General features: G+C 52.9%; 7 protein-coding genes across 7 annotated transcripts; 3 read left to right on the top strand and 4 right to left on the bottom strand.

Annotated features, from left to right (window-relative positions):
* Window positions 1-142: 142 nt before the first annotated feature.
* Window positions 143-1,867, top strand: BDQ94DRAFT_44931 (putative cell division protein kinase (Ctk1)). Its single transcript, XM_026775805.1, has 5 exons — window positions 143-301; window positions 391-493; window positions 545-1,375; window positions 1,449-1,604; window positions 1,667-1,867. The coding sequence occupies exons 1-5, from the start codon at window positions 237-239 to the stop codon at window positions 1,697-1,699; spliced, it is 1,188 nt and encodes a 395-aa protein (XP_026631549.1). The 5' UTR covers window positions 143-236; the 3' UTR covers window positions 1,700-1,867.
* A 1,421-nt stretch (window positions 1,868-3,288) lies between these two features.
* BDQ94DRAFT_134068 (uncharacterized protein) lies at window positions 3,289-3,758 on the bottom strand. Its single transcript, XM_026764400.1, has one exon. It carries the CDS (start codon window positions 3,496-3,498, stop codon window positions 3,328-3,330), a length of 171 nt encoding a protein of 56 aa, XP_026631548.1. The 5' UTR covers window positions 3,499-3,758; the 3' UTR covers window positions 3,289-3,327.
* A 74-nt stretch (window positions 3,759-3,832) lies between these two features.
* Window positions 3,833-6,061, top strand: BDQ94DRAFT_165659 (SH3 domain protein; the record flags this gene model as incomplete). The annotated part of the gene is made up of 1 exon (XM_026770370.1): window positions 3,833-6,061. One exon carries the CDS (start codon window positions 3,833-3,835, stop codon window positions 6,059-6,061), a length of 2,229 nt encoding a protein of 742 aa, XP_026631547.1.
* BDQ94DRAFT_134064 (uncharacterized protein) lies at window positions 5,954-6,640 on the top strand. The gene has a single exon (XM_026764399.1). It carries the CDS (start codon window positions 6,414-6,416, stop codon window positions 6,618-6,620), a length of 207 nt encoding a protein of 68 aa, XP_026631546.1. The 5' UTR covers window positions 5,954-6,413; the 3' UTR covers window positions 6,621-6,640.
* A 123-nt stretch (window positions 6,641-6,763) lies between these two features.
* On the bottom strand, window positions 6,764-9,563 carry BDQ94DRAFT_44907 (OPT family oligopeptide transporter). Its single transcript, XM_026775804.1, has 2 exons — window positions 8,540-9,563; window positions 6,764-8,488 (listed from the first exon to the last, which is right to left on the bottom strand). Exons 1-2 carry the CDS (start codon window positions 9,404-9,406, stop codon window positions 6,908-6,910), a joined length of 2,448 nt encoding a protein of 815 aa, XP_026631545.1. The 5' UTR covers window positions 9,407-9,563; the 3' UTR covers window positions 6,764-6,907.
* Window positions 9,564-9,728: 165 nt separating this feature from the next.
* BDQ94DRAFT_134061 (D-isomer specific 2-hydroxyacid dehydrogenase family protein) lies at window positions 9,729-11,016 on the bottom strand. Its single transcript, XM_026764398.1, has 2 exons — window positions 10,373-11,016; window positions 9,729-10,305 (listed from the first exon to the last, which is right to left on the bottom strand). Exons 1-2 carry the CDS (start codon window positions 10,890-10,892, stop codon window positions 9,794-9,796), a joined length of 1,032 nt encoding a protein of 343 aa, XP_026631544.1. The 5' UTR covers window positions 10,893-11,016; the 3' UTR covers window positions 9,729-9,793.
* Window positions 11,017-11,247: 231 nt separating this feature from the next.
* Window positions 11,248-13,992, bottom strand: BDQ94DRAFT_156452 (putative phenol 2-monooxygenase; the record flags this gene model as incomplete). Its single annotated transcript, XM_026768624.1, has 6 exons — window positions 11,248-12,219; window positions 12,285-12,514; window positions 12,566-12,600; window positions 12,653-13,107; window positions 13,163-13,376; window positions 13,931-13,992. The coding sequence occupies 6 exons, from the start codon at window positions 13,990-13,992 to the stop codon at window positions 11,248-11,250; spliced, it is 1,968 nt and encodes a 655-aa protein (XP_026631543.1).
* Between the last annotated feature and the right edge of the window lie 214 nt (window positions 13,993-14,206).

Genomic DNA, 14,206 nt, shown 5'->3' with positions numbered 1-14,206 from the left:
GGGTTGCAACGCCGGAACAACTGGGGCGGAGGTGCCGAATCGGCCCATGCCGCTCTCGGTAAGGCGCCACGGGAGTGTCACATGTCCGTCTGCCCGCCTCTTTTTTGAGTTATGACAATAATAATAATGATAACGGGGCCATCTCTAGTTAGGAACTAGTGGATAGATTGGATCTATCATCATCTATCATCTCCATCAATATATATTTGATAGATATATATATCTATCTGTCTATCATGGCCACTCCTGACTGGAAAAAGACCCTTGGCTTCACAGATCGATTGTCAGCCATTCAATCGCTGTAAGTCTACTGCTATCTCGGGTGATCTCTCCCTGCATTGCGCCTCTCTCATGTGTCGATATGGAGTACATAACACTAATTCCCTCCAGTACTACCGCTTACCAACGAGCGTCTTCCTCTGCTGCGTTCGCTGAAGCTCAGTCTCAAGCGAAGCGCTTTGAGAATGAAGCTTATGACCAAGCTGCGTCAAGAGTTTGTGACCAGTCATTGTGACATCCACCACCCCCTCTAACCGCATCATAGGAGGAATATGACCGGCTATGTCAGGATGCCATTGACAAAGCAGAGTCGTCGGGATCGGTTGCTCCCATCATCGGCAGCCCAGACCAACCTCAGAACGACAGTGACACGGACCACTGGGAGGGGGGCCAAACCATCGGCCCGTATCAGTCATGCCTCCATCACTTCGATGGCCTCCATTCCATGATCTATAAGTCCAGGAATACGGACGGTAGCTTAGTGGCTGTCAAGGTCACTATACCTCATCTGTTAACCCCACCACATGATGCCAAACGTGAGGTTCAATTGCTTCGTGAGGCGGCTAGTCCTCGTGTAGTACCCTTGCTGGAAACTGTCAGTCTAGACGAAGGGCGATTGATTCTCGTATTTCCCTTCATGAAATATGACTTGGAGCAACTACTTCGACGAGATGCATTGACTGCGGCGCAGACCAGGTCTCATCTGCGGGACATGTTCAGCGCATTAGCACATATTCACGAGCTGGGAATTATACACCGAGACATCAAGCCTTCCAATATACTGCTTGACTCTCCTGAGGGACCGGCCTACCTCGCAGACTTTGGTATTACATGGAAGGAAGGAAGTATGGGATCTGAACCCGCGGATCAAAAAATCACAGATGTTGGAACCACCTGTTACCGCCCCCCTGAGATCCTATTTGGGTTCAAGGGATATGGGACTGCTCTTGATCTTTGGGCAGCCGGTTGTGTTGTTGCCGAAGCGGTGGCTGTTGGGCACACACAATTATTCGACTCGGGACCTGTTGGAAGTGACCTCTCATTGATCCAGTCAATCTTTACGACCCTGGGGACCCCGGATGAAAAGACCTGGCCTGTATGCAATCGACCCTCCCCCACCTCCTCTCGAGATCATACCAGAATGTCATGCTGATTGAAGGGAATCATAGGAGACGCAGCGTCTCCCAGACTGGGGGAAGGTGGAATTCTACAAGTACCCTGGCAAACAATGGGACGAGATCCTTAGGGGGGCTTCTACCAAAGCCCGTAGCCTTGTCAGCGAACTGGTGCGCTATGAGAGCGGTCAGCGGCTGTCCGCAAAAGAGGTAAGTGAAGACGATAAGACCAACTGACGGATTGGACGAGCCATCTCTTACAAGAGCAACAGGCCTTGGAGCATCCTTATTTCTCGAGTTCCTAGACCTTCAATGCCCTTTTTCAAACCCCTTATTGAAGGGTACGGGTACTGCGATGATCCTTCACATGACGACACCACAGCAAAAATGCGATCTACATGGCTTTACGGGCTTCTCTTGAGTGTTCGCAGGCTGCCCCATTAGTGCCCACTTTAGACCTGGTTGGGCGTTTCAGCACCCCGACAGACTAAAGTGCTGCAGACCTTGTAGCTACAGCTATGGAGCTGCCAACGCCCATCAGGCATTAGCCTCGGTAGTAAGGCGAAAGAGCCCGGGGACTCCTGAAGGCGGGAGCATTATTGTTGTGGGCTGATAACCAGACAGCTGGCTAGCGTGTTTGCTAGGCCGGAACCGAACGGAGGAGCGCCGGTCGAATCCTGGGAATGATTTCAAACCAAATTTGACGGGGCACGATTGTTCTGTTAGCCCTGGGGGAAATAATCAGATGACGGTGTAGACCTAAAAAAAGAAAGAAAGAATTTGGAAGAGGAAACAGAGTTGAGACTATGTATGAGAATAGTGTATCGGAGTTAGGATCTGATCCCAGATATTTGACGCATGCAAGGGCAGTCATGCTTTGTTTAGGTTATGGCTCGCGAGGCTGCACGAACGTGGTGTGGTGTTGCACCACAGCTATCTAACCAGTGTCGGCGAGATGTTCAACAGCGGAAGGCATTTCCATTTGTCGACCACGCACAAGGGTCGGACTCTCGGAGGGAACCTACCTACAAAATAACGTGACACCCCACTATCACAGCCATTGGATGGTTGTCATTTGCCAGGAGGAGCCGTGGTGAGGGTGGATGTGGGTAACGCTAGGAAGGACCGGAGTTCAAGAAGGGGCTTGGCTAATTAATGAGCAGTGGCTCAGGGACCACCCAATGAATGAGAAAGTGAAGATCTCGTTTAATGCAACGGCGCTGGATCAAAATCCATTCAGTTTCGAAAACTTTGCATTTCCACTAAGGAGGTTAGTCATGAGATTGATGTCGTTGAGTAGTTAGTTAGTCGAGAGAGAGGTACCAGAGAGATTGATTCCAGTAGACTTGGACCAGCTACTTATTTACATGTCATAGAAAGACTGAGCAGTTAGCATTTATCTCAGTGAGTGTACATTGATGACACTGTGTACCCCCTGTGTGAATCACTTCAACAATGTACTGGTTCGGGCGTCGGGGGAAGAAATGATGATCGAGGGGTTCGGCCCACTCAGTATAGAATTCTCTTTGCCTGTGATGCAGTTGTGCAGGAGAGAGTTTGGGGGAAAAAGAGCGGGAGGTTCGGCAACTTCGTGAATTCCTCTTGTGACGGTCAGAAAACCAGGAACCGTATCAACTGAGAACGAATCAGAGGGACGGAGTGCCTGAGGGTGAGCGGGACAAACCCCGTGATCCCCGCCTCAGCAGGTTAGCGCGCACCAAGGCATACGGGCTGATACGCTGTTCTGATTGGCGGAGAGCCCCTCTTTTATGCTTTGACCTCATTTCGTTTAACTGTGGTTCCCGTAAGATGGTAATTTACCCGTATTTGGCAGCGATGCTCTCTTGCTCTCGTCTTTGGGTCCCCTTCACTCTCTTTTTAGTTGGTTCACCACCTTCACTTCTCGCAAGCCCACGCTTGGGCGTGCTCACTCTCATATCCATCCTTTTCTCTCCCTTCCTTCGTGCCTCTCGTCCTTCCTTTTGACCTTCGCGGCCTGGAAGCTCGCTGTCTTTCGTTTTGACCGATCTAGATCGGATGTGGCCCAGCCATTTTTGAAGTATATCTGGGGATTCTCAGACTTCCATTCTTTTCCCTCCCACATTCTTTAACGCGCTTGCGCCCCTTTCACGCCACTACGCGACTAGCTTATCTCATTGTGGTGTCAGAGAAAAGAAAAAGTATAGCGATCTGTGTCACGTATCATATCAATTTGTATCCGTTCTTTGATGCCAGTGAAACTACTCACAGACTCTCTTTGACATTGAGCCTGCGTTAACATATACCTGCCCATCTCTGTGCACTCTTCTGTGTGGATACTGGCACAAGTACGCGGGGTACGATCATATTTCCGTCACACTCGGCTCAACTCTAGCTTACTACTAGAGGCCCAACTAATTGCAACATACAAGGCGCCACAGCCCTAAACTATCTCAACCATGGTGCATGCACACGCGCACCGTGACCGCGTGCCCCGTTTGAAGGGCAGAAGCCCGGAAAATGATGCGGTGACGGTGGTCTATGTGACTATGAGTGCGGATTTCGATGGCCCAATCGGCGGCTATGTCACGGGGAGCAAGACGTCCTCAGAAAGCAGCAAAAACACGGCTGTTGGTATCGGCGCTCCTGTCAAAGGATCGAAGTCGTCCTCGACAGCACAAGAGACCGAGACGACCGGGGCCACTGAGGCAGCAGCGACAAAGACAAAAGCAGAGACTCATGCTACCGCCACGAAGACTGCTGAGACCGAAATCACGACGGCACCCCAGCCAACGACAACCGAGGCGACCAAAGAGACCCAAAGTGCGAGCAAAGAGGAAACTTCTTCGGCAAATAAGACCACCTTTCAGACCAGTACTTCGTCTGCTACATCTTTGGAATCATCCTCGGTATCCTCCCAAGGCAAGGCTGGACTGGAGAGTTCCGACGTCACTGGGTCTTCTGCGTCGGCATCTGCAACCGCAGTTTCGGGATCAGGAGGGCTCTCTGGAGGTGCGAAAGCCGGCATTGCTATCGGTGTGATATTGGCGGTTGGCTTGGTTGCAGGCCTCGTCCTTCTCTGGGTACGGAAGAAGAAACAGGAACAGAAAATCCAAAAGGAAGTAGCCGAAGATGAAAAGTTCTGGGGCTCAGATCCTGTCGCGCCACCACCACCACCTCCGAAGACTGAGCCGATGAGTTCTCTGGATCCACCTCAGCTCCAAGTCCGTCCAGTCACACAGTTTGCGCCATTTGCATCAGAGTTCAGTGCTGGTGCTGGTGCTGCAGGTCCCTCTACGGTTGCTGCCGACGCTGCTGTTGCCTCAGGTGCAGTCGCTGCTTCAGGTGCAGCTGCTGCCTCAGGTGCGGCTGGTACACGGAACCTGACTGGAAACTCACCGGTTCACACACCACAATCAAGTACCGCCAGCGCAGATCCCTTCACTGATCCTGTCAATCCATTCAATCACCCTTCCGATGTCTCGCCGCCTTCCACATCACACGGCTCCGTTACTCAGCTTGGCCCTGTCCCAGAAGAACCTGCGGTTGCTGATTCCGCTTCAGAAACAGCCACGGCAACGGGAATCGCTGTGACTGGTGTTGTAGCTGGTGCTGCTGTGGCCGCGGTTGCAGCCTCCAGCGCGTCAGATAAGGATCTGCCTAGCCGCCCTGAAAGTTCCGTATCTAGTGTCTCCTCCGAATCCAGTTCGACTAATCCTGGTCCAGATGGTCCTTCAGATGCCAATGCGGCCCCAGCTTCAGCTGCTCCTGCCGTCTCTCCTGTTCAATCAACTGCATCAGCTGAGCCCGTCCCTGTTCCTGTTCCAGTTCCCGTTTCTGCTCCTGCTCCTGCTCCTGCCTCATCCAATGTGCATCGCGTGCACTTGGATTTCGCTCCTTCAATGGCCGATGAACTGGAGCTACATGCCGGTGATCTTGTCAGACTACTGCACGAGTACGATGATGGATGGGCTCTATGTATCCGTATGGACCGCTCTCAGCAAGGTGTTGTCCCCCGCTCATGTCTTTCCCCGCGTCCTTTGATGCCCCGGATGGGCCCGCCCCCGGGTGCAGCCCCTGGACCGCGAGGACCGCCAATGATGGGCCCTAACAGTCCCATGCCGGCTGGAACCATGATGCCGACTCCGCGCTTTTACCCTCAGGAAGGTCGTCCAATGTCACCGGCTCGCCCCATGTCACCGGCTCGCCCCATGTCACCGGCTCGCCCCATGTCACCGGCTCGCCCCATGTCGCCGGCTCGCCCCATGTCGCCGGCACGTCCAATGTCGCCGGCGCGCCCCATGCCTCCTGCTCACCCCGGTTACGCTGGTCCTCCGCAGTCGCAGCCCTATCCTCAGCGTCCTATGTCTCCGGCACATTTCCCACAACCTCCGAGATCTTTCTCTCCCGGTCCCGGTCCAATGGTTCCTAGGTCTTTGAGTCCTGGGCCTTACGGACCCCCGGGAATGCAAGGTCCCCGCATGCCAGTCAACCAACGGATGCGCAGCAACAGCACAGGAGGTGTGGCTGGACCGAACGCTCGAATGGCAGGGCTAGCCGGACCGAGTCCTCTCGGAACTCCGCTCGGACCAACTTCCATGCATCTAGCATCTCTGCATCCGTCAGTCAACGCTGCACCAGCTTCGGCAACCATTGAGACAGTCGCCCCCGAAAATAGCCATGAGTAATGGGTCATCTTAATGTCAAGCATGAGAGATACCATCATATGCCATGAGTGTCAACTGAACGCCGCTGGGCGGACGAACCTGCCACGATAAACTCTGTATGCGTCTGCGACGAACGCTTTTTAACTGGTTTGCCTTTCGATTTAAAAGGGCTGCCAACGCTTTCGGTCACGCGTTCCCTCATAATTCTTTTCTTTCCACACGCTCTGATTTCATAATCGAAGCATACGGGACTATGTGTCTGGATACTTTATCTTCTTCGTCTATCTTTACTTTTACTTCATGTGAATGACTCTTATACCACTTGTTACTTTTCTATTTGCCTTGATACCTCCTGCTTTCCTTTCTCACCACTATGCACAAACAAACATGTAAATTAACCGTCTCTGAGCCTGGCCTTTCTCTTGACTTTCTTCTGCGGGACACTTACAGACAATTGATACTAGGTGAAGAAAGGCACGAAGTCGGCAGGACACTGAGCTATTCACTGTTTTGGGCGCTTTCAAGTCTTGCGATTAATGATGTGCTCAATATGGGGTATACATTGCTACATAGTGTTTAGACCATCAATCAAGAATAAATACAGTCTTTAAATCATGAAATATGCTCCTTCTGTAGTTTTTGGATCAGACAACTGATATGAACAGTCAGCTCATAATGGCGACGTAGTTCGCCTGACATCAACACCCCTAATCCTCATAGTCAGTCCGCTTTTATTTATCTAGACTTCTAGATTCTATCATCCACCTCATCTCCACCCAGTACCGAAACAAACAAGATAGATACAAACAACCCAGCAACTAACAAGGAGTACTCTATGTACCTACCACCTCTGCTGTCTTTCCGCTATCAAAGATGCGGAACCCCGCCACTTGCCAGAAGCAAGTTTACAATACTAATGATGCCCTCGCCAAGAATCAATCCCGAGGCAAGGACCACAACAGATGAAGAGGCGGAATCCGCCTCCTTCGCGACCGCCTGACTGTGTTGTTGTGGTTGATGATGATGAAATCCGGATGAGGATCCCGCACGGCCATCAGCCGTCCATGAGTCGGACAAATTTGTTTGAATGTCGTCGGTGCTCGGGTCCGACCCGCCGGCGGCGACTTTGTTAGAATGTCCCCGGGCCCACCACCAGGCAATCAAGCCGCCGATGGCACGGGCTAAAGTGAAGGATGGAACGTTGAAAATTCCCACCGCTACGGCAATGCCGCCGGGAATAAAATCCTTCCAGGGGGCGGTGACATCTCTGCGTCCGCCGTTGGCGATTGGGGATGAGGCGACAATGCGGAGGATGGTGACGGCTACGAAGATGATTCCGGCGACAAGGGACGCTTGCCATGCCATTGGAGGGAGGCCTTGGCCGGTGACTAGGCGGGCCGTGAAGATCCAGACGTATGCGGTGGGAGTTTGGAACATCGGACCGGGGACTTCGTATACGCTGACGTACATATTGTAGACGGCGGTGGAAAGCACGGCGCCAACAAGACTGCCGATCATTTGGCCGTAGAATTGGGCCTTGGGGCTGGCACCAAGGAGATGTCCGGTTTTAAGATCCTGCATCATGTCTCCGGCTTGCAGGGCACCGGACTCGGATACGGCGCCGGCGAGGAGGTTGGTGACCAAGGCAGTACGGCGGGAAAAATGAGAGGCAGGAGTAGCCAGGGAGAAGAGCAACTGGGTGAGTTTGCTGATTCCAGAGACGGGGTTCAAGTCTGTTTCGCCAAGGGCGCGGACGCCCATGATGGAAAGGAGGACCGCCAGCAGGGTGGCGAGGCTGGAAAGCAGTGGAGACATTATGTCGCCGAATACGAAGTGCATGCAGACAACGTTAAGGATCAAAGTAAGTGGGAGGAGGATGATGACTGTCCGGTTAGAATTAAGCTGGGATGGAGGCGCATCTTCATCCGCCTCGTCGATTGCGCTGTGTCTCCCGATGGAAGGGACGGGATGGCTCGGCACAGAAGACTCCTCCGTGATGGGACTCAGGGCAGAATAGGAAATGTACGAGTGATGATTGGAAGATGTCGAGCCTCCAGATAGAACCCGCCGTCCAGCGCGGCTGTGGAGGAGCTTGTCTTTCATATGCGAAGCACGGGGTATAAGAGGCCTCACGACCAGCCAGCCAAGACTGACAAGGGAGTCGGCAAGCATAATGGCCAGTGAGATCCAGACGATCCAAGCCTTACTTCCATCTTCCCAGCTGTCCACAGGCCCCGGGGCCCATCCGCGGGCCTTTGCAAGCGGCGAAAGAATCCCCCAGCCCAAGAACGCACCGAAGAGCATATGCATACAGGTCGAAGGTCCCATGATAATGCCCTGGCCAACATATGCGGGAGACGGATTAAGGGTCCAGAGCCAGTTTTTGGCGAGATAAAGTCCCAGGATAGGAATATCTCGGACTTGGGAGACGAAATAGGAGAAAAGGGTCTGGCCATGTCGTCAGTTAGAGTCCCAATGTTCCCAGACAACGAGCCCTACATAAATGCCGGACACCACGAAGGCGCCCACCAGGAGACGCATCTTGGATCTCCAGTCCTCTTGGACACTGTTCTCATCGCCAGAGCTAGCATTTCTCAGCAAAACGCCAGTTTCCTCGGGTTCATGCGCCAAAGTCGATGCGTAGGATCTCTCCTCACGCCGTATGACACCCTCGACGTCATCCACTCGCTTCTTCGACTTCTCGTCGCCCTGACCACTTCCGTGCAGCACCCTCAGCATCAGCGCTGAGGCTGTTCCACTCGGGAACTTCAACTTTTCCCGAACGATCACCTCCTTCCTCAGCGGAACAGCGAACACGACGCCAAACAGACAGACACCCAAGCTCCAGAGAACGAGCTTCCAAAAGTTCAGCTTCAGAGGTCCGCCTTCCCCGGTACCACCATCCCCCGATGGGCCATCTTCGCCATCTTTGATCAGAAATTCCAATGCCGGGATGACCCCGACAAACCCACAGCCCAGCGGCATGGTCCCCACCGCTCCTGCTACTGTTTGTATGAGGACGTTCTCGATGGGTGTAAACGGATACGACAGGTATTTGGAAAAGACCTTGAAGACGGAGAAGCCGATTAGGGCAGATGGCATGGCCATAGTGCTGATCCATCCTGTCTGCAGTCCAAAGTATGTATTGGAGAAGGTAATGAGAGCGCCGATAAGAAGGCCGACGAGCAGGGAGCGCGTGGTGAAGCTTTGCGGGGAGGTTGCGGAGGAGCGGGCATCATCGGCGTAGGCTGACCGGTCACCAAAGTCGACCGAGGATGTTAGCGGAGAGCCATCTCGGACTGCTCCATCCTCCGGATGGTCGCTGTTGGAGGCATTGCCTGCCATGGTAATGGATTGGTAGTTCATCGGATGCCGTCACGATTCAGGTTAGTCGAGCCAGCACGAGAGGACGGCTCTCCTGTCACTGAAGGAAGGGAAAGGCGGGTCAACGAGCCATCACGCAAGGGACGGAGAGGAAAGCGGGGAGATAAAAAGGCCGCGAGGATGGCTGGGGAACTGATTGCTGGAGCGATCGATAGCGCGATGGAGAAGCATCGCAGCTCATCCGATGATTAGTTGAGGATTCGCCATCATTTGCAGGCACGATAACAGCTGACTCAGCCTGCGATAAGAAGCAACAAAACAAAGAGAGAATCACCATCAGCTCGAATATGTGATGCTTGATGCCTTTTATTATGTAAACGAAATGGTTATTCATGGTATCTATCTATTTACCAAATTGAAAATCCTAAGTCATGTCACTACATTCATGAATTCCCCCACCATCCACTTCTCGACTGTCTCCTTCAATTTCCGCTCATAGTTGATCAACGTCTTCTGCGTGGCCCATGCAATATGAGGTGTAAGAACCAGGTTCAGATCCTCGGTCCCTTCACCCAGCAGAGCACAGTTCTCCGGTCCGGCAGGTTCCTTTTCGAACACATCCGTTGCAGCACCGGTGATGCGGTTCTCCTGCAATGCTCGGACGAGTGCCACTTCATCCACCACTCCTCCCCTCGAGACATTGACCAAGACCGCATGAGGCGACATGGCTTCAAATTCTGCAGTTGATAGCAGATTCCGCGTCGAAGGAGCAAGGGGAACTGCAATGAAAATCACCGTGCTCCGCTTAATCACTTCGGCGAAAGAAACTCTCTCTTCACCGTCACCAACATGAGTCGGTGTGCTACCATCACCGAGTGCTTTGCGGCCTGCGATAATGACCTTCATTCCCAGCCCACGGGCTAATTGGGCGATCCGCTTCCCTGAATTTGAGTCAGTCAGGCTCGGATTCAAGCGAATTATAAACCACGGATCGCCGGAAGCACGTACCGACAGCGCCATTTCCGATAATTCCGGCCACCTCCTCCTGGCAGGTCAGGGGTTGCGTTCCGTCGTGATTCACACAATCGAAGACGAGGGTCTTTTTCCGGGTCCATTCGCCCGCGCGGGTCAATGTGTGCGCGCGCAGGACTCTACGGCGTACAGAGAAGTATAGTCCAATTGCATGCTCGGAAACAGCCTCGGTGTTTGCTGCGGGACAGTTGCTCACAGTAATGCCCCTCTTTCTGCATGCTTCGAGATCCACGCAGTCGCTGCCTGCGGCGACTATCACGATCAGTTTCAGGTATGGTGTCACTTCGGGAGACAGTGCCTCTGCATCGATTCGCAGCGCCGATAGAACTAAGATAGAGGCATCGTGTATCCGTTCATGAAGTTCGGAGAGCGATGTCAGCCCGTAGACTGTTGTGGTGTGAGTATAAGGAGCGGGTAGTTCGAACTTGGGGATTCTGATAAAATCGCCCTGCAGAGCCACGATGTGGTGGTCAGTAGGAGACGAGGGAGGTGCCATGATGATTTGCAGTTTTCGTGGGGGACTGGAAAGAAGGTAGGCCAGTCAAGAAAAATATTGGGACCAGCAATAAGTTATATGTCGGTCCGCTGTTATGTACAGACTGCGCGCCTTGCCATTGACAGCGACCCACTGCAACTCCAAGCGATAAGCAGCTCAAGACATCCGCTCGGATCTCAGCCGAACATCCCCCGCAATTACTCCATTACTTTCGAGAAGTGACCAGGGCAAGAGGCAAGTTATCTAGTTTTCAATCTCTCTTTCTACTTGAACCTCTAATGTAGGACTCTGGCTAATCCACCTTGGTTATCTCGAAAGACAAACTATTCCGACTGCTCCATAGCAAGCCGGAAGGCTACAGCACCGCCCTTGGCCGAGGCTCGCGAAGGAAACCTTCAAAGTATGTGGTCACGCCGGCCACGTCGTCGAGCTCTCCAATCCATCCGATATACTGATCGGGTCGTAAAGCAACCATGGCACCCCTTGACCTGTCCACACCCCAGATCTCATATGCGTTGCCTTTGCACTGTTCGTCCCAGAAGCACTCACTGTCACTCCAGACCTTTGTGTAGTCCCAACCAGTGATATCGTCGAACTGGCGCAAAATTGGGGGGAAGTCACTCAGTTCAACGTCATCCACCGGAGCACTGTGGATTGCCTTGACTTCGATGACAGAGTCGAGTTTCTGCTTGGGGGGCGTGAACCGTTTCTGAAGCTCCAATAGCCCTTCATTGAGAGCCAATATGCGGCCTTTCTGATCTTTCAGCCGGCAGTCTCCGACCAGAAGCAGAATCCGAAAACGACCATCGCTCTTCAGGAGCCGCGAAGTCCACCATGGCTGACCATCTGCTTGCTTGCGAATAAGTGCCACGGGAAACCTTTCTCCTGCTGTCAAGTGTTTGGCCACTGTTGTACTGCCTTTGTGTACTATGGGGCTTGCCTTGTAGAACGATACATGGCCCTCCGCGAACAGCTCATTTTCGCTGAAAACATCCTGCATGGCCTGGATGTCTTCTGGGTTTGCTTCCGGAGGAGCCTCAAGTCCAAGCTGCTGCTGCTTTTTCTTCTGCTTCAGGAAGAACGCAGCCCATTTCTGGTCGAACTCAAGGAGCATCTTGGCGAGCTGATGACGCTCGGACTTGTAGGTATCGAGAATGGAAGGAGACGCCATCTCCTTCACGGCCAGCGCAAGTTTCCAACCGAGGTTAAAGCCGTCCTGAATGCTCATGTTCATTCCCAGCCCAATCTTAGGGCTGTGGGTATGGACGGCATCACCGACGAGATACATACGTCCTTTATTAACGGCGGGTGCGAGTCTCCGACCGACCTATAATTTGCATTAACCAATCATCAGTAAGCTTCCTACCGAAAACGCGAGAGTTGGTGTAATACCTGATATGCAGCCCACCAGTGGCAGACTTTGAAGTCGAAATAAAAGGGAGACATGATGCTTTTCACTCTTTCGCGGAGCATGTCCAGAGTCACCGCCGACCGATCGAATGAGGGCGTTATCTCATCTTCTTCTTGCAAAGGGACATAGAAGCGCACTGTATTGCCTTCTCTCGTGATGGCAAGCAGATGCCCATGCGGACTGTCAATCGAAGATGGCCAGCGGATGTCCGCTGTGGTTTGACATTAGAGGTCTTTCTTTCCATCCCAGGTTTTGAACTTACGGAAATCCGTGATTGGGACCACATCCATAACACCCCTAGAGCATGCATGTTAGCTACGGACTATCAAAGCACGGTATGGTAGGCTACCATATATGATCTGTGTGGGATCCCTCGAAGGGGATATTCAACTGTTTCCTTGTCCAGCTGTGCGCCCCATCGCAGCCAATGAGATACTTGGCCCGAACCGTCTCGATCGTCCCAACATCGTGCTTGCGTTTTGGAACCAGATCCTCCAGGTCATCCCGGGCTGGTTTGTAGGGGGTAATACCCGGGTTGGGGATTGGAGTTGCTTCTTCCTCACTTAGAGTCCTCAACTTGATCGTGATGGGGTACGCCTGGGGATCGTTCTCAAGGCTCTCATCATAGCTCAGTGACTCCCCTATGACGCCTCTTTCTACGTCGATACTGGAAGCATCCCGGATAACATCGAGAAAGAATCGTTCGATGCGGCCCTGGGACAATAAGGCCATGCGATAGGGCGAGGAATTCCAGATTGTGCTTCGCAGCTCTCCGGCCCGCATCAAACCCCCTTTCCGTCTGGTCTCTAGTGTACATCATTAATTACCGGTCCTACTTACAGGTCATCAGACGACCTACCCAATACCTAAGACCTGCTCCATGGTACCCTTCTTGCAAGATCCGGTGGACAAACCCCATACTATCGATAAGTTCGAGCGTTCGGCCCCTCAGGCCATCTGCATGACCTCGAAAGAGTTTCGTGCTACGCTTGTCGATGATGCGAGCGTTTATGCCATACTGCGCCATCCAATAAGCAATAGTCAGACCTGATGGGCCCGCGCCAATGATGAGACTGCATCTGGGTCAGTAGTAGCAGCTGAGGGACGGACGGGGAAGACTTGCACATCGGTTGTAGATTCGATTGAGACAGTCATGATGGGCGACGATGGAAGCGAGACGGGGAGAGTCGGAATATTCTGAGCGTGTCGACAATTTTCAAGTCGGAGATGACAGCCATCTGCCCTTTATACTATAGTGAGACTGCAGCATGCAGCATCCCGGTCCGACTGTCACTCATACGTGGTAGTTAACACGGCCAATGGGGGCCTTTGACTCTGCCGTCTTGTCTCCACCACGCAGCTCGGAAGGTTTATCTGAGTGCCAATAGGCAGCACGTTTTATGTAGCTCGGATCATTGCATTTAAGCCCCCGCAACAGAGTCAATGTGGCTGACAGAGACGATAAGTCGACGCATCGCACTTGACAGGCCCCTTGTGCCATGGATCCGGAGATGCAGCTCAAGAAGGGGATTGCTGTCACAAGCCAAGTCTGCTAAGCAGAGACACATGAGAGCTACTCCCTTGGCAATCTGCTGGAGAGCCTCGAGGCGTTGCTCTTGATTCTGACGGGATTATCGGAAGAGCCGGGACTGTCACTGCATTCACAGCTGCGTATGGGCCACTCGACATGTCGATCAGCGACCAGACCGAGTCCACCTGGCCATAGCTTACTACCGCTTGCTTTCCTTCCGATCACCGAGAAACTAGCGTTGGTGGCGCCGGTGCAACTACACAGTAGGCGATGTCCGGGCTTACAATAATCGCGTCGCAACCCCGCGCTCGTTCATGCACCTTGTGTGTCAGGCCGCCAGCCATGCGCCGCTGATACGATCATCCCTACTTC

This window comes from Aspergillus welwitschiae (genome assembly GCF_003344945.1).
Source record: "Aspergillus welwitschiae strain CBS 139.54b unplaced genomic scaffold BDQ94scaffold_2, whole genome shotgun sequence".
Classification (NCBI taxonomy): domain Eukaryota; kingdom Fungi; phylum Ascomycota; class Eurotiomycetes; order Eurotiales; family Aspergillaceae; genus Aspergillus; species Aspergillus welwitschiae.
Note: the sequence above shows the minus strand (reverse complement) of the source record. Positions and strands in the feature narration are given on the sequence as shown.

Coding starts and splice junctions, on each gene's coding strand:
- BDQ94DRAFT_44931 (XM_026775805.1), top strand. CDS start 237: ATGGCCACTCCTGACTGGAAAAAGACCCTTGGCTTCACAGATCGATTG. Junction 494..544: donor ATGACCAAGCTGCGTCAAGA/GTTTGTGACCAG, acceptor ACCGCATCATAG/GAGGAATATGACCGGCTATG. Junction 1,605..1,666: donor AGCGGCTGTCCGCAAAAGAG/GTAAGTGAAGAC, acceptor CAAGAGCAACAG/GCCTTGGAGCATCCTTATTT.
- BDQ94DRAFT_134068 (XM_026764400.1), bottom strand. CDS start 3,498: ATGTGGGAGGGAAAAGAATGGAAGTCTGAGAATCCCCAGATATACTTC.
- BDQ94DRAFT_134064 (XM_026764399.1), top strand. CDS start 6,414: ATGCACAAACAAACATGTAAATTAACCGTCTCTGAGCCTGGCCTTTCT.
- BDQ94DRAFT_44907 (XM_026775804.1), bottom strand. CDS start 9,406: ATGAACTACCAATCCATTACCATGGCAGGCAATGCCTCCAACAGCGAC. Junction 8,489..8,539: donor TCGTGGTGTCCGGCATTTAT/GTAGGGCTCGTT, acceptor CGACATGGCCAG/ACCCTTTTCTCCTATTTCGT.
- BDQ94DRAFT_134061 (XM_026764398.1), bottom strand. CDS start 10,892: ATGGCACCTCCCTCGTCTCCTACTGACCACCACATCGTGGCTCTGCAG. Junction 10,306..10,372: donor TATCGGAAATGGCGCTGTCG/GTACGTGCTTCC, acceptor ACTCAAATTCAG/GGAAGCGGATCGCCCAATTA.